The 22758-nt window shown below is 39.0% G+C and overlaps 1 protein-coding gene across 1 annotated transcript in view; it reads left to right on the top strand.

Annotated features, from left to right (window-relative positions):
- NAALADL2 (N-acetylated alpha-linked acidic dipeptidase like 2) overlaps nt 1-22758 on the top strand; it is a 536053-nt gene that overhangs the window by 377865 nt on the left and 135430 nt on the right. The window contains exon 10 of the mRNA XM_089507579.1: nt 5054-5149. Within this exon, the coding sequence (XP_089363705.1) occupies nt 5054-5149 (96 nt within the window). The remainder of the gene's footprint in view (nt 1-5053; nt 5150-22758) is intronic.

The raw sequence follows: 22758 nt of genomic DNA, 5'->3' as shown, positions 1-22758 counted from the left end.
GAAAAAAATGTGTATGCAACATGGGTTGTTGCATCACCTGGAACAATGCTTGAATTAAGCTCTACAAGACCTTCTTACACAAGATGCACATATACAATCACTTCCACAACTGGCCAGTAAAAAATCAACAGTAAAAATTCATCCAGTTCAGAGAAGCGTTCCCAGGCATTGCATGACTATTATTTGTTACTTGATGTTTTTAATTGTTGCGTGTTTTACTTTATTGTACCCTTTCCTGTATTGTTATGTATTATTTATATGTATTATGCTATTATTTCTTAGATTGTACACCATGGCCAGGTTTATTTTATCTGTTTTATTGTTTGTATGTACAGCACTGTGTTAATCTACAGTACTATATAAATAAAGCATAATAATAATAATAATAATAATAATAATAATAGGTTTCCACCTATAGTGATTTTTTCCATGCTGGGCAAAAGACAGCATGGTATAGTGGAGTGGTTCACAAACTTATATTTTCCAGGTGTTTTGGACTTCAACTCCCAGAAGACCTGGCCAGATTGGTCAAAAGTAAGGAATGTTGTGAGATGAAGTACAAAACACTTAGTTTGGAAACTGAAGTGGGCCCTTCATTTACACTAATGTTTGGTTCCAGGCCCCCCTGGGGATAGCAAAATCCATGAATAATCGGGTCCTATTGGATACAATGACATAGTAAAATAGTGTCCCTTATATAAAATGGCAAAATCAATGTTTACTTTTTGAAATTTATTTTTACTATTTTCAAGCCATGAATGGTTGAATCTGTGGTTAAAGAATCAATGGATACAGAAGGCTGACTGTACTGGTACACTGCTTTGAGTGTTGGACTAGGAATCAAGGAGATCAGGGTTCAAAGCATGACTCAGATGTGGAAACCCATAGGTCACTTTGAACAAATCAAACACTCTTACCCTTAGTGGAAGGTAATGGCAAACCTCTGAATAAATCTTGCCATGAAACCCTATGATAGCATAACTAAAAGTCAGAGTCACCTCAAAGACACATAACAACAAACAGCTATGGATGAAAGGGACAGACTGAATCTTGGGAATATGGCATGCATTGTTGGGCATAGCTTTTTTTTTTAATGTTTATAGATTGCTTGGAAGGAGGATTGCACTGTAGACAAAAATTGATTGGGATGGAAACTGCTGGAAACTTTTGCCCAATATACATTTTCTTCAAATGTCACAAGTGTCAAAATGTGTTTAAGTGAAGGAACTAAGCTAAATTCTTTGTAGAGAAGGAGTGCAAGCCATGAGAAGATGCTTTTTCTTATTCCTTCTCTTTCAACCACTGAAGCTTAAAACACCCCAAGCCCCCAGAGCAGAGTTCTAGCTGTCAGACGCAAACAGGGAATGTTCCAAAATGTCAGGCACAGCAAATCAATCCTGTTAAATCTTCGAGCAGCATTAACATTACTTCTAAACCAAATGTTTCAATTTCAACACTTCACAGTAATGGTTTCTAAGAGGGAAATAACTTTCTGGCAAGTAAGGAATTGATTAATCATGGTTTTGAGGTTAACCATTCTAAAATTCAGGACTCTAGTAATTGTGAATATATATATATATATATATATATATATATATATATATATATATATAAAAAAAATATTTAGCATCTGGAATTTGACTTTTGAGTATCAGCAGTTGTCATACATATCAGCCAAATTTTATTAGGAATTCTTCAGACATGCCACTAACTGGACTTTTTCAAACTTAGATTGTAAATATCTCCTCCTGCTGCTCTTGGTCCTCCTCATTCTTCAAAGAACAGCATACATTCATTTGCCACTATACCATACTGAACAGATGCCCTTGTGGCATTACCTGTGCACTCTGTCTGCGTTTAGAAGGTTCTGATACATTGTGCTGCATTGATCTCCACTAATTCTATTCACTGCCAATGTTCTGGCTTCATTACAAGGCAACAGTATTGTTCTTTCAGCCCCATTGGATATTATAGTTTATGTTGTGTGGATGCTATTGCAAATCATGTATCTGTTGTTACTTACTGTTTGCACCGTGCCCCAGTCTACATGGTAGTTTGCAGAAATTCATGCCTTAAATTTTTTTTAAATGCTCTGCTTCCTCACAAATATGCTGACATTGTTGAGATAGCAATTTTTTAAAAAAGAGAAAGAAAAGAAAATATAATGATCAGATCTAGACTAGGTTATGTGTATGTGCCTTCAAGTTACTTTTGGCAACCTCATGAGTTTCTTAGACAAGGAATACCACACCCTCTTATCTTTCACAGGTGATAACTGGATGTATGTGGCCAAGCAACACTGGAGTCTGGTGAAGCTGGGAAACATTATTAATGAGGAAAAGTAAAGATGGTTTTGACAGGTCCTTCCTCTAAAATATAACATACAGCTCCTGGTATTCATTGGTGGTCTCCCATCCAAATATAAATCAAGGCTGACACTGCTTAGCTTCCAAGCTCAAACAGGATTTTGTATTTTTAGGGTATTTAAGCTCTAGACTAATGCACAAAATCAGTGAGATTTCAGTAAGTGCATAGTGTTGGAATCTAAGCAAATTATGACTAAATGATGTACCATGAGTTTCAATGAGATTAAAATATGGAAAGTTTAGCCAGAATCCAATCCAAATGTAGCAAGCTACAACTGTGAATGCATCAGGATGAGATTTGATATCACGTTTGCATAGCATGTATCTTCATGTGTAGACTTTGTGTTGAACGGCAACATTGCACAGCTGGATATGGAATGGAATGGTCATAGGAGTGTGAATATGAAAGCACAATGATACAGTGTACACAACTTTACTTCCATGCCTTGAACTGTACATGGGCCTCGTGAACCAAATAAAAATATCCAACGACCCTGGGGGAGAATTTACATATATGTAGACAGAATGGCATAGTGATTTGAGTGTTGGACCACTCTGGAGACCAGGGCTCAATTCCCTGCTCAGCCATGAAACCCACTGGATGACCTTGGGCAAGTCAAATGCTCTCAGCCTCAGGGGAATGCAATGGTGAATGAATAAATCTTAGAAACTCTATAATAGGTTGATATTAGGGTCGTTTTAAGTCAGAAATGACTCAAAGACACACATCAACAATAACAACAAAGGATACCAACAGATGGCCTAAATACCTGGAATGCACCAAATCTAATGTTGGAATCTAAGCAGGGTCAGCCTTGGTTAGCACTAGATGGAGGAACCAGGTGCCGTTGGCTACATTTGAAGGATGGTGATGACAAATGATCCCTGATTATTCCTTGCTTACAAAAAGCTCATTTTGGAGTCACCATAAGTCAACAGACAACTTGAAGGTACATATATACAATAGCAACAGGATTCTAGCCTAGTGGAATAAGGATCTGATAGGATGCGGTCTGCCCCTTGTGCTTATGAATCCATACAGAATGTCTTGGCCAAGGCTGTTCCATAATATTTTCCCCTCAAGTCAAGGTGCATAGTATCCCACCAAGCAATTTTGTATGAACTAGAAAACTCCACAAGTACCTCTCCCTATCTGCTGCAGGAGAAATAAGTATTTTTCTACCATTTCTTGACACTCCAAATGTCTTGCCTGAGGTGGCTGCCTTGCCCTCCTAAAGGCTAGGGCCAGCCCTGTCAAATGGTCACTTTTCCATTAGCATCAGACGTTTTCTCACCCGTTGGCAACTTTTAAAGGGATGTTGAAAATAACAATGATTTTATTATTGAAAATAGCCTGGATCATCAATAATTAAATCATCTTTCTTTTCTTTCTTTTATTTTTTTTAAATTATTTATTAAAAAGAAAAAAATAGAGAATTGTATTACACAAAAAAATATGTCAAACACGTATCTTTCTTTTCAACGTCCCGAGACTTTGTCTCTTTTTGACATCACATCTATTGGATGCTACCAGTTCTCTTTTCTTCATGGGGAGGGGAGACACTTTTGTGTAAAAAAAAACAATGGTTTTTTTAATTATTATTTCTGCTACTGATCAAGAATGAGAGAACTGAATGTTTGATATTTCCTTAACCTTCACCATCTTGAGCTCGTGCTGCTGATGCTATCTACTTGTTTAGTGCATTAGGCTCATTTTCCTGAGTACATAATGACCTTTTCATACTATGAAAACAACATAGTTTAAACATACCCAACAGCATTTCACAAATGAAAACTGGGTCACATATGACACTGCAATAACAGAGTCTGGTTAGAATGGAGAAAGTTAAGGATAAGGAAGAATGCACAAGTTAGGAGAGGCCAAAGCAGCTTGCTTTTGCCCGACTCTCCTGGGAAGGACAAGATTCTGCCTTCTTCTGATCTGAGTGTAAACCACTTTTAAATCACTCTGTAATAACTGACAGTGAAGGAGAGAGAGAGAGGAGAGGAGGAGAGAGAAACTGAAAAATTTTAAAACCAACTCAAAATGGCACAGTATTAATCAGGACTGTCCTTGCTTAGTCAGGACAGCTGGAGGGTATGTGTGAATTACCTCTTAGTTGTATTATATAATAGTAATTGCAGAGGTTATGCACAGAGAAGCTAGCAGGTAGTAATTTCTCTTTAGTACTGTTAATCTCAGGAGATCAGTGCTAAGTACTGATACATTTTTTTTTAATCTGTCAGTTGGAAAGGGAAAATGCAGTTCTTGTTTATGTTGTGATGAATATTTTTTTCTCTATTTCATAGCTTTTAATTGTCATATATATAAAATTACTCACAAGTAAATTAGTCATTGCAAGTCTTGAAATTGTTTGCTACATTAAAATGAAATCAGTATGGATTTTTCTCCCCTCCAGCAAAAGAATACCCCAAATGTAGAAGCATACTTGCTAAGCCAGCTGTCATAACAGAACACATTTTTAAGAGAAACAAAAAGAGAAATGTAGCTCTCCCCCCATCCCTGTATTTGAAGTGTAAAATAGATCACTAAAATGAAGTCTAATCATCAGCACAAACTTTAAAACAATTTAAGTTCTTGTGAACCTTTCAACAAACCTGAACAAAGCATTTGAAGAAAGAAATCAATGAGAGTTCTTAAAGGTTTCTCTTTTTCCTCCTCACAGACTTCAAGCTCTCTTTCTGAAGTTCTTTTCCCTGTACAGCCAACTGTATCCACGGAGCTGGATTCTTCCTTTAGCCTCCATGAATCCATTGCCAAGGTAAACAAAATTAAGATATTTCAGTGAAGGTGTATTTATATTGGAAAATTAGACAAGTTTGATACCATTCCTTCATATTGAATCCTGGGATTTGTAGGGGTTTTTTTTGTGATATAACTTGAATTTTCTGCTCAAGAATTCAAGTGTAATACTGCCATTCAAAGGAATGCATCAGAAAATTCTAAGTACTTCATGAAACCACATATTCCAAGATTCCATGGGATGAAGCCATGCCAGTTAATGTGATATCACAATGTCTTAACTATGTAATGTGGATGTACCCTCAATTTTGCAAGTATTTCTTTTATGTTAGCTAATAATAAATTAATTTTGAAGTTGTTTGAAAATAATTGTATATGGCAGCTTGGTTGATAATTTAAATGCATGAAGAATGCAATTTTATGCATGTCTTTGTAGGAGAAAATTCTACTTAACTCAATGGGGATTCTTCCCTTGAAAGTGAGCATACGATTGTGGCCCAGTGTCTCATCTGGTGTCTTCAGGGTAGTCAGGTATCATTTCTGTATACATTATCTGTCCTCATACTTTCTCTTGGCCATTAAACGATGGTATAATCTGAGTAAAGCTTCTACCCTTTTCAGATTTCACTTAATGCCATCTCAAGATGTAGATAGGAAAATCTATCTATCTATCTATCTATCTATCTATCTATCTATCTATCTATCTATCCATTGCAGTCTGCTGTAATGCATCTTCAAAGATGGGGAAAATGAGCGCTAAGGGAAAATATTAAATTATTATTAAATTATTTCCTTGAATGTTGCATGGCAGCAGGCCTTGATCAAATGTTCCCCCACCCACCCAAAAATACTTTCATATGAAAATAGTCAGCCAGAAAGTGACTACATTTGTATTAGACTTTGCCACGGCAAGAAGAATTGTGTGGACACTCATATGCTTGTGACACATTACTTGGTTAAATGATTTTTATGGGATGTGAATTCATCATTTTAACTGAATTAATTACATACTGCTTATCTTGTTGCATTGAAATTTTAATTATATACAAATTTATAGGGACATATTATGGCCTCTGGCAGAAAGTATATTTGTAATGAACTATGTGTAAAGCAAGATGAATTTGGTGTAGCCCAGCAGACTTATGGGCTTTGGGGTTTGCCTTTTTATATTGCAGATTGAACTTTGGATACCAAAAGGAAGTACTTCTCAAAATGCAACATATAATTTACTTACATGTAAGGAAAAGCCTGCTGCCTACAGTCTCTCCAGAAAACCCAAAATATTCCATTCATTCTCAGATCTGTTGTTATAGCTTATCTTCTAATAGGTAAACAAATTTCCTTGAGCTTCTATCTTCAAGACAGTATTTGCATAATTGATGAGAGTTTTCATCAAATAGTGGAGCAAAGGGAGTAAAAAAATGTTTGCTGCATAACTACCTCCTGGGGCCCTTTCTCACTACTTAATTACAGCATTATGCTTCTACTTTTAACTGCTATGGTTGCATCTTATGGATTGCTGGGGTTTGTACTTAGTGAGGTACTAGGACTCTCTGACTAATAATTCCAAATATGTCATAAAACTACAAACCCCAGGATTTCATAAGCTTGAAACATGGCAATTAAAGTAAAATTGTAATGCTATAATTCCACAATATAATAGAGCACCAGAATCTAGTTACAAAGCAGAGCTATCATGTTGTCTGGCTATGCCTCCCTAGGCAGACACAGAATGATGGCATTATCTACTGAGACCTCCAGAGTTCCCTGCAAGATTTCTGTGATGATTTCATTGGTTTTGATTTGGTTATGGAGATATAGTCAGATGCTTCTCTGATCCTGTCCACTTTCCAATAATCATTGAATGATTATGGGGAGCAGCTGCAGTGACTAAATAGAGAGTTGGAAGTTGAGAGAAAAGAGAGAACACAGTTCTACCTATAGAACTATTATGTTACATTATGCCATGCAAGATCATACACACTGGGCCCCCTTCAAGAAATAAACCACAGTGGTGAAAGGGAATTGTTGTTGGATTTACAGTGTTTAGATTTCCTATCTGCAGGGGTATGGCTCTATGGGCCCCCATGGATGGGAAAAATTGAGAAGCTCAAGCCCACTTTAGTCAATGGGTGGCAGCATGTGTGTGTCTACACTAGTGTGGCTGCATGCATGTGCCATCATTGACTAATTTGGAGAAGGGCGATCTGTGGGAGCTCTAATCAATTATCCTGCTGATACTAGCCCATTGTTTTCATATTTCATTTTTTTTCTCCAAAACTGGAACTCAAGTTGGCTCACAATTTTAAAGAACAGTACAATTAAAAACATACAAAAAGAAAGCATTAAAATAGAATTAAGCTATTGAAAAGATAAAAAGACCTCTTTAAAACATATCAGTTAAAACAATACAGCATCCCCAATCCCATTCTTTAAAAGCTTCCTGTTTTAAAAGGCTATCTGAATAAAAAAAAAAGGTTTCAATTTGCCAACAGAAAGGCTACAAGGAGGGAGCCATTCATCTGTACTCCTGGGGCAAACCTTTTCACTGCTGGAAGCAAAAAGGCATCAGTGCTTCTTAAGTCTTACTTTGTTGTTTTGTACCTTCGACTTGTTTCTGACTTATGGCCTTCCCCTGAGGCTAAGAGAATGTGACTTGCTCAAAGTCACCTAGTGGGTTTCCATGGCCCAGCGGTGAATCAAACCCTGGTCTCCAGAGTCATAGCTCATCAGACCACTACACCATGCTGGCTCTCCTAAAGTGTGTCTACCACAAGTTAATATTATACTGGCACCACTGTACTCTGCTTGATATAGAGGTCAAATATCTCAACATTCACTGGTGCCGCTATTTGTATCGGGATAAAAGTTCCTCTGGAAGGGAGATTTCTTCCCAATGAAATAGTAGTCTGAAAGGGCAAAGCAATTTTGATGAGACTGCAGCAGAGAGAGACATGGTGGGCTTCTCTATCCTACCCTACCCTACCCTTCTCTACCCTTCCACAGAGCCTATCCTGCTTCTCCATCAGCCATTGTGCAGCCAGTTTGATTCAATAAAGCCTGGTTTGTGAAATGCAAAAACACATGCAACGTTACCTGTAGTTTGATTACAACATATATTGAAGAAACACAATTTCATTTGTAAATTTTATTTACAATATCAATTGTATGTGGATGTGTTTGGAGTGTCTCTATTGTTCTTATTAGCACTATTATACTACAGTTTTAACAACTTTAGGAATCCAAATTGCCTAGTGCACATTTCCCTCTTTATTTCTGACTGATTTAAGTTGCATAGCTTACTTGATGCTTTCCTACATCTTTCTTCAAAAACCTAAATGGACAAGGTTATGAAGATGTGGGAACTGATTAAAAGAAACATTTTTTGAAGCAGTCTAATATATTTACCTAGTGTTGTTAAAGTTGCACCAGACATTCTGTAGAACTTCATCTATATGATCCAAATTCTAAAAATACCATCTGTATACCATATGCCCATTGATCTTCAGTACAATCCCCTAGAGGAAGAGAGAGCTCAATAAAGTTTTATTTACTTTAAATGGAGTGTAGGGGAGAAGAAGGTGTAATTTAATTTCACCTGTAATGGAAATGTCTGAGATGGTATACAAAAGGGAATTGCAACTACTCACAGAAGTACACAATTTAACTGATGAGTTCCCTGGTTAAGTGTGAATATTAACACATCACTTTTCTACAGTCAAGCTATGAATGGTGTTAGTATTATTTTGTTGCAAGATTATGTTACATCATTTATGAAATGGCATTTCTGCCTGTATGGATTTTGTATATAATCCCCCATGAAAGTGCCATACCTCATTACCAAACTGTATATGCTTTGTATAAACATCAGACTGACAAGGAAGGATTGACAAGGAAGGGGAGCCTATACCAACTACCAAGGCTGGAAACGGGGCTCAACTGTCTGGCATATCATTTTATCTTTGGGGAAGAACAAATCCAAGTGCCATATTTTTAAATCCAGAGAAAACAAGAAATGCAGGCACCAGTATCAACAAACCAACCTGTGAATATTTTAAAATACAGCAAAATGGCTTCAAATTACATACCAAACATTCTGGGATTCCTTTGTTGTATGGACAGTTGCCCACTCTTTCTGTTCTCAATTCTATGGACCCTGGTGACTGAGGTGATCAGAGGCACACTACATAAAACCCACCTCAAGCAGAGGCATCACTAGGAGGGTGCAGGGTGTGTTAGCTGCATCAGGTGACACCCTAAGGGAGGGTGACACCACTGCTCCCCAAACCCCTGCCTTTGGTCAGAAACAGGCTGTGGCATTTACCTGCATCCTTTTAAAATTCTGGAGCTCAGCAGAAGGAATGGTATGAGTGGGGCGGGCATCAGAAGGAGGAGAAAGGAAAGGCCTTAAGGTTTCTCTCTTTTTTAAAAAAAAAAACAACTTCCTTTATTTTTTTAAAATGTTCTTCAAAACAGTACATCTTACCAAATTTTCGCTTTAACCACATGAAACTATGTACATACAAATACATTTAGGCTGTGAGCATAATAATGTAATTTAAAGGTATAATTTTAATTTTGTTAGCTGTTTACAGTATGTTGCCATTACATCCAGCAATAAACAGGAATTATGATTTATAAGTAACATTAGTGTCAAAAGCATTGCTAAGGATTCTGTGCTGTGTGATATTGGAGGAGGTTGATGGGAGGGGGGGGGGGTTGACACTATGAGTTCCTGCACTGAGTGATGCCAACCTTACTGCCAATAACCTCAGGTCTCTTTAGAGGAGAGACCCTTATCCTTGGGATCCTGCAAGATCTCTAGCATCTATTGCTGTTCAAAAAACCTGGCAACCCTAGTTGTGTTGACAGGGGAGTCTGAATTTGTTCTTCAGCTGGGTTTCAATCTGCTTTCAGTGCTCCTATCATTCCTGGTTGTATCCAACCAAAGACCCTTAGGACTGGACAGGGCCTGGAGACACTGGAAAGTAACTGCTAGCCATCCTCTGCCAGTCTTAGTTCCTCAACATTAAGCAATGTTGTGTCGTAATTGATTTATATTCTAGGACAGGAATAATAATCATAAAGGCTGCACACAGCCCCTGAAGGCCTCCTTTGAGACTCCCAGACTGATTCCATTTTAGAAAGAATGGGGAACCTGGAGAATAGCATTTACCATTCAAATGCTCAATCCACTCCATCCTCCAGAACATTTTTAAGCAGGGAGTGGGAGAGAGGAAAGGAGGGGCAGAAATTTCTCCTCGCCCAGAGGTTCAGGCAATAGCAGATTGCTATGGAGGGAAGTCGCAAATAAGACCAGGATCCGGAAATGGAGGAAAGGCCATAACTTTATTAAACAAACAGCAACAAGGTAGGGTTGGCCCAAAGTTTGAGGTCTGGATATGGAACATCGATCAACACCCCGGTTGTTCGATGAACCAAAATGCCTGGTCACAGCCAGGCTTCAGGATGGCATAGGGGCTATGTAAATTTCCATCTCACAGACATGCAACTGGCCAATCCATGTTCTCAGTAAGCCCCAGTCACTGGGAGGCTCTGCCACAATGTGGCTCCCGCAATGGCCACAGCATATGCCATCAGCGTTTCCAGGTCCCAAAGGACTCCCGATCCAGTGCTACGTAGCCGTAGAAACCATGCCCACCAGACCCATGACCTATGCTACCACCACAAAAGGCCGTTCCAAGAAGGAACACCTTCCTCCAACTCTACACCCGAACAAACTAAAGTCCAACACAAGACTCCAAGTGCCAGCTAACATAGCCAGCAAAGGCCCTAGACTTCCACCTGCCCAGTTTTTTGATGCATTCAACAGGCAGTCCAGATTGAGACACAGAAGTTGGGGGAGAGATTGGTTTATTGATTTTGAAAAGGTAGTTGAGAGACTAAAGCTCCCAAAGAATGGGAAAAGGACTACCATTCATGTGGAGGACATAAGTAGATTGTGATTTACACTCCTTTTAACTTAGATTTTTACAAAGTACTGAATGTTCCCCACACCCATGAAAATCAAGCCATTTCTACAAGCATCTTGTAATTTGTAGTTTGTTGAGGCACTCTAGCTCTCTGGTTGAGAATTCTAAATATCGTTTCATAAACTGCAGATTCCAAGATCCCATAGGTTGTTTTAAAAATGTTAAAGTGAAATCACAGTACTTTAATTTTGTGGTGATCAAGGGATGTTAGCAGTCAAAATGGCAACACTTCATTTCTGCCCACTCAACCCTGAGTTGGCCAGCCACTGGAGTTCCTGGTATGGTGCTGCATCTCCTTTCCACCACACAAGGATGTTGTTCTTATTCCCAGGCACTAAATTCTTCACCAGACCTTTGCATGGGTTGATGTTTATGTTACTATCAAGAGTGATACACTGTAGGATGGTTTTCCAGATGTGGTTTAAGTGTTGATGAAAATGTAAAGAGCTGTTTTATACTAATGGCCTTTACTCACCACATGATTATAGTGCTGTGTCTTCACTTCGAGTACTATTTGGGAGAAATGTGGGCTATAAATCAAATCAAATAAATATATGTATATATAAATAAATTTACACTTTACTTGCCATGGCACCATCCCACAAAATTCCTAGGGCTTGTCTGGTGAGGCACTAGAACTCTCTGGCTGAGATTCTGAAATCCCTCTCCCTTAATGACAAATCCCTATGATTTGATAGCAGAGAACTATGACAGTTAAAGGGAACCATAATGATATAATACTGTAGTGTGAACAGGCCACACATGTTTTGCATGTGGTCCTTAAAAGAGCTCTAGGGGCAGAAAAATGCCCCCTAGACTCCCACAGGTTGCTCACAACTGGCTTTTCAGGATTTCATGAATTAGGTACCCTCCAAATTTTCACAAATGAGAATTGTGACACACATGGCCAAACAACATCAGGGTGCCATTAGAATGGTAAATGCTGTTAATGACAACAACAACAAAAAACACACAAGCTAGGAAAGGCTACAGCAGTTTGCTGTTGCCTGAGTTTACTAGGAATGCCAAGATTGTGTCTCTTTTTCTCCTTTCCTCCATACTGACTTAATTCAATACAAACTATGTTTGCACTATACCATTTGAAGAAAGCTGTGGACAACAGGAGAAACTGTGATGAAAACAGATAAACTGGGGCATTTTAAAAACATCTTGAAAAGTGGGATGACAGATTATTAATCTGGAATATCCCTGCCAAATTGGGGCAGTTGGAAGATAGGGAGTTAAAGGATTTTACTCAGCACAGTGGGGGTCTCTTCAGTTGCAGTGAAGCTGAACATGACTTGGGGACGCCTTGTGCTTTTAATACTGTTAACTCTTCTTGTTTTCATTGTGTGAGCTTAGTTTTGGCCTTGTTTGAAAAAACACTCTTAGGCAGGTAGTGTAACATCTAAATTATTTTTCCCCTATGCAGCAAACTAACAAACAAAAGTCCCCACACAACCCTCCATTTTTGTGACATATTAAACATCTGAAGAAAACATAACAGCACCTCTACCTTTGTAATGTAGAGAAAAGACTCCAGTGTCTAGTAAATGCAGGCTTTCAAATTGCCATCAAAGTGGGCTCTGTCCTTGAGTTGATGAGGCTTTAAAGTGTTGCTTTTCTTCTAGCATGCAACATTCACAGATGCCTATTTCCGCTCCCATCATTCATAAATGCATAATTAAAGCCAACAAAGGAAATCATTTGCTGAAAGTGAAGTTTTATCCTAGCAATATGTATTTTTCCAGCCCAGTGAGATTTAGTCTACTATTATTCATTGTACTTCTCTGTCACCCACACACATGCTCTCTTCCTTTTCTCTCTTTCACTCACTCACTCACTCTCTCACACACACACTGTTAAAACTTTTGCCTTCCAAAGTTACATACCTTTACTACAATTGTGAGCTCATTAAAACACAAAATTGTACTGACATCAGGCAAATCCCTTCAAGGCAATGGTCAAGTCATGAAATCATAATCAGGGTAAATCTTCAGATGCAACCCTCTTGTGTAGTATGCTTCACCTCTTCAAAAATATAAAGAGTAACTGGAAGAGTGCCACATACAGAGAACAATACTGTCCTATTTTCTGTTTGGCCTGAATGAGTATTTGTTACTTATAGTCAATCTGGTTTTAAAAATAGATACAAAAAAGAAGAAATATATATCTAATAATCTACACAGAATAGCTATATTTTATCACACTTAAGATTTTACCATGCTTAAAGATCTGACTGATCCTATAAGATAGGTGAAGAAAAATAGCCCTCCAAATGATGCTGAACTGCATCTCCCATCTCTCCTAGCTAACAAAGCCAATGAGAGAAGGATGGTAGTGACTGTTTTAGTTGTAGCTGGACATCAGTGATATCTGGAGAACCATACCTGCTTCAACCTTGCTGAAAGGTGACAGCATAGATAATGTACAATCCTAGCCTTCAGTGCAGTCTTTTTATGGTGTTCACTGGACCTACTTTTCCTATCCTTAACACCCAGTCCCATAATGTTAACAGAGAAAAAAATGCAGACTTAGGCGCATTACAGACGCGCCTAAAAGTACATGCTCAGCACATACTAGGGTTAGAAAGGGGCTTGAGGACCCGAGGACACCCTTTTCCAGGCCGCGGGGAAGCGGCCTTTTGCAGCTTCCCCGTGGCCTGGAAAGTGGTGGATCGGGGCCTCGGAGGCTGCCGTTATGGCAGCTGAGGCCCCGATACAGCAGGGAAAGGGCCGGATACAGGCCACTCCAAAGGGGCGGTCTGTAGCGCGCCTCATTTTCCTTTGAAGCAAGAAGGAATAAAGGTTTGTGTGTGCTCTTCTGGCCACTGCCACCACTGCCACACTGCAGAGCCCAGTATTTTGCATGTTGAACATAGTAAGCTGGTTTCTGCCAGGTCAGGTTATTGATTCATTGAAGTCAATCTCATCTACACCAGGGATGGGAAACTATTGAGGGACCAGGAGCAATTTTCACTCTTATAATCTCATGGGGCTCTATTGACAATTTCATTTTTGGTCAGTGTTTGGTTTTGGTTTGTTGGTTTGTTTTAAATCAAGTGTGGGAGTCTTCTGGGTTACTAGGGACACAATTATCACATTTTGTGGCAATTTTGAGCTGCCTTTTGGCACTCTGGGGACAAGAAAATGGTCATGAATTGGACAATCCTACAGCCCACATGAAGCCCATGGGCAATACTCTCCCCACCCCTTATTTACATTGGCAGCAATCTCTAGGGTTTCAGTCTTATATTTTCCTATTTGTACTTGTTGGAAATTTCTACATGCTAAGTATGTATTTTATCCTTCCCTGTGGTTGGTAGTTGTTAACCAATGGAGGGACCCTAAATAACATAAGAAGGGCATGTAAAAGAAGGGATGGTACAATGGGCAAAAAAAATATAGGATATTATTTGGAATTAAGCAAATGGGAAAATGTGTGGGAAAATGTAACAAAATATACAAAGTCACAAAATCTAAGGGAAGACTACTATAAAATGTAATACAGTTGGCTCTTGTTATCTGCTGGGGTTTGATTCCAGGAACCCTCGTGAATAACAAAATCTGTGGATGCTCAAGTCCCATTAAATACAATGGCATAGCTAAATGGTGTCCTTTATATAAGATGGGAAAATCAAGGTTTGATACTTGGAAATTATATTTTTTTAAAAACAATTTCAAGCCGTGGATGCTTGAATCTGTGGATAAAAAATCCGTGGATAAGGAAGGTCAACTGTATTATTATCTGACACCAACAGACATTTGGAAAATATATAAAAACAACAGTAATGTGTGCTGGAAATGTAAAGAAGAAATAGGAAGATTTTATTATTGTTGGTGGTCCTGTAAAAAAAGTAAAGAATTATTGGCTAATGATAAATAACACAAGATAATGGTGAATAATAATAATAATAATAATTTGTTTTATTTATATACCGCTATTCCAAGATCATAGCGGTGAACAGCAAGTAAGCTAATTAGCAAGTAAGCTAATTTGCCCCCAACAGTCTGGGTACTCATTTTAGCGACCTCGGAAGGATGCAAGCCTGAGTCGAGCTTGGGCCCTTTTGCTGGTCTTGAACTCGCAACCTTGTGGTTTTGAGTGAATGGCTGCAGTACAGGCATTTAACCACTGCGCCACCAGGGAATAACACAAGTATGGGCGCAATATATGTGGCTTTCAGCTTACGCTGAAGCTGCGCTACAATAGAATGAATGGCACACATGCGCTGCCACACCCAAGCTCCATTATATTCAATGGGCCTCAAGCAAATGCATTATTCGCCTTATGCAGGGGAGGTCCGGGTGCCCTTCCATCTTTGCATTTTTTTGATTGCATCTCTTATTTATTTTACTGTAATAGTTATGTGCATACATTTTCCAGTTGAAGGAGTGAGAATGAATTATGACATGCTCAATGTGATCTATTGCTCAGCCTTGTTTGTTTGTTTATTTTCCTATTTTTAACCATAATGATTCTTAAAATGGTTATATGTCTCTCACAATGATCACTCCAGAAAACTAGCTGCTATAACTTTTATGATATCAATGTGCTTCCTGTTTCTTGTCCTCTAGAAGAGATCACTGAAGGGACAGTGATCTCTGTTTTTCAGAGTAATGTCCCTGATCCACCAAGTGTTTTTGGAAGCTTCTGCTACTTGCTACCACCATTGGCAATTTGTTTCTCACCCTCAGGTTTTTTTTTTTATTTAATAGGCAATGGTGGCATTTTCAGATGGCAAGGAATTAAGCCATTCTGGTTAGTTACAGCCATAGGACAAAATCTTATAGTGTCAAATCAATAGTACAATGGATTGTAATGGAAATGGTTTCAACCTCTACACATTTGCACAACCATAGTTGGAACAGTGATTTTTCAGATCACATCTCACATATCTCCTTGTAACAAACCAGTAGAAGAAATGTGGCTCAGAGCTGCTAATCTTCTCTTTCCATTGCTTCTTCTTTTCAGTTCTTTTCCTTGTTGCTTTCTCCTCTTCCTGAATAAATATGCTAGTGGACATAGGAACCTCTGAAATGCAATACATGACATCAACACCACACTCTGCATTTTTCAAAAGCTAGTGTGGCATTCATCTGCCACCAAATGGAACAAAACAATGGCTAAGGATGCAGTAGTGCTGGATATGAAGAAGGTTCATGTTAGGGAACTTAAAGTACCACCATTTTAAGGGGTCCATAAAGTATAGGATAGGCAGTGTCTTTTAAAATATGCTGAGGTTGGTATATCTTCATCCGTCCTCCTCTTAGTGTTTCTGTGTTACATGATCCACAACACTGGTCATAGGAAGACTACAGATAACTGCACTCACAACAATAAAAGGACCACCAGATCTAGATTTGTCATATTTACAGAACATGAGATGGTCGTAAATAAAATCAGGTAACAGCATGCTCTGGAGCTGAGATGACCAAACAGCCCCATTTCTAGCTACTAAAGAACTTCAGAAAGCTTCAGCACACAGTCACAGGGGTCTCTCTCTTCGGCTTTGCTTCGCGAACGAAGATTCAGGAAGGACTCATCCTGCGCTTTCTACAAGCACGTTGGTGACTAAAAAGGCCAATCTGGGATAAACAGGTCCGGCTGCAGAAAGCACAGCGGAAAGTCTCCTTGGGTGATGTTTCCGGGTTGCAGTTCTTTCTGCGTTGTCATTTCTCTTCAAGATTCATTCGGTGTGAGCTTTCGAAAAAGGCTGTAGCATTGTGGATAGTGCGTCTCCATGCCACCCGATGTGAGGCCAGGGCAGACCATTGTTGGTGATCAATTTGGCCAAGTCTGAGATGTTGTTTCAGGGAGTCCTTGTATCTCTTCTTTGGGGTGCCCCTCTTACGCTGACCTGTGGTGAGTTCACTGTAGAATACTATTTTTGGGAGGCCTTCATCCTAGAAACATATCCTGCCCAGCGCAGCTGCATCCTCAGTAGCATGGCCTCAATGCTGGTGACCCCTGCTTGCTCAAGGACAGCAACATTTGTCACATAGTCAGTCCAGTGTATATTTAGAATTGTGCGTAAACAGCGCTGATGAAAGTGTTCGAGGAGTCATAGGTGTTGGTGACAGGTGACCCATGTTTCAGACCCATAGAGGAGAATAGACAGTACAATGGCTCTATACTCACTGATTTTTGTGCTTCGCCTCAAGTGTTTGTTACTCCAGACTCTTTTGTGAAGCCTTCTGAATGCACTATATGCCTTTGCTAGTCTGTGATCGATCTCTTTATCAATCTTGGCATCTGAGGAGATGATGCTTCCTAGGTAGGTGAACTGCTGGACGGACTTAAGCACAGATGTGCCTACAGTGATGTGGGGATGGTAGTGTTCTTCCTGAGGTGCCAGCTGGTAGAGAATTTCTGTTTTCTTCAGACTGACTTCCAGCCCAAAGAGCTCTGCAGCTGTTGCAAAACAAGATGTTAGGCGCTGCAGAGCTGCTTCTGTATGGGCAACGAGGGCAGCATCGTCAGCAAAAAGCAAAAAGCCTCTCCCCCACAACAAGGGGGCGTCAATGGAGAGGAGTCACAGAGTAAGTCTATATTTATTATGTGAACTGCTGAGGATTTTCACACATTTGCATAGGTGGTTAACTTCATCCACATTCTTGTGCAAATGTACATTTCTTCCCATCTATTCACCCTTCCTCTGCAGAAAATGCACATCCATCCAAATCCATCAAAGCTGAAGAAAAGCCACATGTGTGATAATACATATTTCTGCTGATTTTCAAAAAGCCTTTTTCTGTGGAGTTTAAGGAGTTTTTCCTCCCCCCCAAAAAAACAACAACCCTTGAACCCCTGTGTAATCATGTGTGGGATTGCAGGAATCACAAAGTCTGCCCTGGAGACACATACACATACATTCAAGAGTAAACAGGTTGGCCATATAGCAAGATACCACAAAATCCAAAATCCACAAGCAGCAATAGCTTTATTTGGCCAAATCCAAGGTATAAAATACATTATGCAAGCTTTTGAAGTTCTACTAACTTCTCCATGAGGGAAATATGTTTAAAATCATACAAGAGAAAAATGGTGATAATAGTAGAGTCACAGGCCTACATTCTATCTAAGATGTTAGTTAAGATGATAGTGAGGGATTTCAATGTAGGCAGAAGTCATTCTCCTTACTGGCTATGCGAATACTAGGAACTAAGAGCAATCAAATGTCAACTCCATTACTGTTACTTCTCTGCTACTGTTTTCTGCTGCCTTGGATTCCACAAAGGACCACATGTAGACCATGGGCTGTACAGATCCTGCCCTGAGCTAGAAGGAGGCTCAAATACTGGGATAGCCACATTCAGGTACCAGTTCTTAATGATTATTGTAAAGGTATTTCTGGAAGAGAAGGAGAATGGGAGTTGATAGATGCAGGTGGCTCCACTCTAATATATGTTCTGCAGCAGCAAGGTAGATGACTGAGAGAGACAGTTGGTTGAAGGGTTGGAAGATAATGACAGTTTCTTATGGTTGGAGCTATTTCTTTTCTCCATTTCCTACTCATGAGCTGAATGACTTTGCAATATATGGCCCCATTCACACAATAATTTGATGCATAGTTTAGATTACACAAACCGGCACCTCCCAGATGTGTTTGACTACAACTCCCATGGCAGGAGTTGTAGGAGTTTAGGTCCAGCATATCTGGAAGAGACATTATTTCAGAAGGTTGGCTCTGATGATTGCCAATGAGCTTTGTGGAGTAATCCTTAAGTGGGTAACTGCTACAGATCTAGTTGATATTCATCTTATTCTTGCTTTTTTAAAAAATAAAAAAGCAACACAGAAACCAGGCTGTTGTGGGAACTCTTGAGCAGTCCACAATCCATCTACTTTCTGCAAAAATAGTAATAATGGGGATATCACTAACGTATTTTAAATCTTTTCTGTAGGTCTATAGTGAGCCTTTGTGTGATAAAAGAAAGGTTAAGAATAAGGATGGGTATGTTTGTTCAACAATAAATTATATGAGTTAGATATTTCAGTATCCACCCTTATCTAATTTATAGGCAGGCTTGTATTTGATAATGCTGTTTTAGCCTTCACCTTTTTTTGTACATCTTTTTTATTGTCTGGCATCTTCACAGCTGGGCCTGAATAAATAAATCCTGATTTAGCCAAGTAAATATTGCTTTTATGATAATCAGTACCCGGCACCAATGTGCCCTTATTGCTGTAAATTCAAGATTTTCTCTCAATTTTGAGATGATAAAACTTAGGTTGGCTTTAAGGAATGTGTCCTATAATACCAATTACTGTTAATCTTTCGAGGGACATAAGAGCGTTCAAATTGAGCCCAAGCTGGTTGCTTGAAGAGTCATGGTTGCAGTTGAAAAGGTATTTTCTCACACGTGAGCAGAGGAAGAATCCACACAGTCTGGGCTAATCCTGCTGTGACCAAGGAAAAACTCAGATAGAAGATTTCTAGCTTTTCTTGGGCAATGCAATTTTGGCTGCTAACATTTGCCTTCAAGGAGGGAGTCGGGGATTATGCAGTGATGCAAACAGAAGCATTTGAATAATTTGCATCAGCTGCTGATGAACACTGTGTTTAAATGATTGAATAGTGGGATTGGGAACATTATGACTAAGTATGTAATTACAGTATATTATTTCCTGGTTTTAGGCTGGCAGAGGCCCAGAGAAAAAAAGCCTAGCTTGGCCTTCAGCATTCCAGGAGTACAAATATCTGCATTCTGGAGTCCACCTGCCAAATATATATGAGCCAGCAAGGTTGGGCACTGTTCCAGCAAACACAGTTAGTGGCAATTTGCCCCTCAAATACACGGGCAGTGCTTTCAGAATAGGGAATTGTTATCATTAGAATATAGGAAGGCCCCTGGGGTACTAGTCCTTCCCACACGATTGCTGAGATTTCATCAGCTGTAATTCATTAATACAAGTAGGTTCTGAGTGAATTACTACTGGATCAATTGCTGTGGATTGGGGATGCAATTTTTTATAAGGCAAGAACAAAGAATGTCCCCATGTTTTTTACTGAATTACTGAAAACTGCACAGTTTTTAAAATATTATTTGCAGTTCAGGATTTCTTCTGTACAAAAAGGAAGGAAGGCAGGCAGGCAAATGAATGCAGAAAAGAGTTTCCTCCACAAAAGGCTGTTTTTGCCCAGGAAAATGCTGTTTTCTTTTCACAGAACTTCTTTTCTGTGAAGAAAATGTCATTGTAGACACAAAACACCAACTTTGATTTGTCTTACAAAATAAGTTATGGACTAGAAACATTTTTGACTAGCTAGGATTCTCTTCATTCTCCACTCAAGAAACCTATTTTTAAATTATTTTTAGTATTCTTTCCCTCCTTACTATAGGTTGTTCCTAGTGCCAGCCATGACCTTTTCCAGGATACTCCATTCTCTGCTCCAGTTTCCCATCCTCCGGCTACAAAATCAATCAACCATTGTGGCCATTGAACTTGTTCAGTCGTCATTTTGTTTTGAGTTGTAGACATGGCATTTTCCCAGTGTCTTGGTAACTCCTGTTATGCAGAGATGCTGCCATTTTGCTAAGGAACGATTCCCAGTTGGAGAATATATTTGTTATTAGTAGATCTTGGAACAATACATTTTAGAATTAATTAATTGCTTATTATAAAATTATAAAAAGTAAAATTTGAATAGTTTACATCATAATAAAGACTGTAAACTGCTTAGAGAGTGCTGAGTTCACTATTAAGCAGTATAAAATTTGTAAGTGTTATTGCTATCATGATATGTTTATAATTATTTGCTTATTTATAAAATAACTTTCTGGAACTGGTTCCTCCAGAGGGTTGGTTAGTGACATGTTACGTATTCAAGTATTTAAATATGGCTATTATTTCACTTCTCAGTCTTCTCTTCTCCAAGCTAAACATATCCAGCTCTCTCAGTGTTTCTTTATAGGGACTGGAACAGGGAATGGAGTATCAAGCTTTGACCATCAGCTGAACATGCTCAAGATCCAAGCAGGAGGTGTTAATATCCTTCTTGAAACATGGCACCCAGAACTTTACACAGTATTCTAGGCTAGGTCTGACCAAGACAGAGCAGAGCAGTTCCATTATTTGTTCTAGCGGAATACTATACTCCTGTTTATGTATGCACATCTGCATATACAATGGCATGGATGCACAACTCCACTTCTAAGACTTTGAACTGATTGCAGATGTTCCACATGGGACAGAAATGTTGAACTACTTTCATGGAACGATGAGTTTGTGTGTGTGTGTGTGTGTGTGTGTAAAACACCTACAGGAATCTAGCTATTTTCTCAGTAATCTGATCAGTAATCTAGATTTTATCCTTGTAGAGAATACCACAATCTACCACCACCCCCATCTTGATTATTATTATTATTATTATTATTATTATTATTAACCTTTATTTATAAAGCACTGTAAATTTACACAGCACTGTACATACAATCTTTTAATTAGGCAGTTCCCTACCCTCAGACTTACAATCTAAAAAGACACGACATGTGTGGGGCTTTTTTAAAAAAGTAGCTTGCCTGAAATTGTGACAGATAAAATCTGAACTAGGAACTTCGGTGGGTACAATTAATTGGAAAGGGGGTATTTAACAAATTCCTTTGTCTGCATCTTAGACTGAATGGCAAAGGTGTCTCTGTTGCTGTTCTTGGCTTTGAGGGAGGGAGTAAGCATGCAGAGCCAACATTGCTAACCATTGTTCAAATCAAAATATGGCCCCTGTTAAAAATTAGCCATCAACCTGGGGGCTATGAATTACACCTCATTAATAAGCAGCAGACGCATGCATGAAGTTTCAAAGATCATGAATGTAAACGCTTGAATATCTGTCGTAATCTGTTGCCCTGTGAGTTATAACTCCGGATAATGATTCTGAGTGCTTGGGAAAATGGTTAGCTTTTCATGAGGGTGGTTCAAAAGATCACAATGAAATGCAGCCATATGTAAAACTACATACTCATTAGCACTGAGATATAGGCAAGGAGCCAAATTAACATTCTTGCTTTGTCACTCCTTATTTTGAAGGCAGACGGTTCTTCACTGTAAACAAATGGAGCTAGCTTTTAGATTTACAATCCCTTCTTCCTGTGAACCTCTAGCTTTATTTATTATGTCTGCATTATGTGAATTTCTTCATTACCCTGGGAAGAAAGACTAATCAATTCTTCCAGTATCAGTATATTTTACTTCACATTATACAGACAGCATGAAGCCAGGTACTGCTCATCTCTTCCTGTGGGTGGAAAAGTTGCACAGCCCTCTTTGGTAAATTTCTGAAATATTCAAGGCCAACCAATACCCCCCACACACACACACACAAAGCCCAAAACAAACAAACTGAAATGCCAGTCACAAATGTATCTCATGATTTTTGAGATACAGCAACAAGAATAAATCAAATACCACAACAAAGGCTTTGCATGGAATCAATTAGATCAGGTGTCAGGAGATCGGTGTTGGGCAAAACTCACAGCAATTCCCCCAGTTTCCACTATGATACACATCTCCTGAGGCCTCCTAGACTTCATTCATTCATTTCCTGCCTTTCATCCAATGCACAGGATGTGGAGGATATTCCCATGCTTTATATTCAAGTGAGGCTTCTAGAATGCTCACAATAGTCTTCTGG

This window comes from Sceloporus occidentalis, unplaced genomic scaffold, assembly GCF_023333645.1.
Source record: "Sceloporus occidentalis isolate IW3139 unplaced genomic scaffold, rSceOcc1.0.p SCAF_2, whole genome shotgun sequence".
NCBI lineage: Eukaryota > Metazoa > Chordata > Lepidosauria > Squamata > Phrynosomatidae > Sceloporus > Sceloporus occidentalis.
This window is presented reverse-complemented; position numbering and strand designations above follow the sequence as displayed.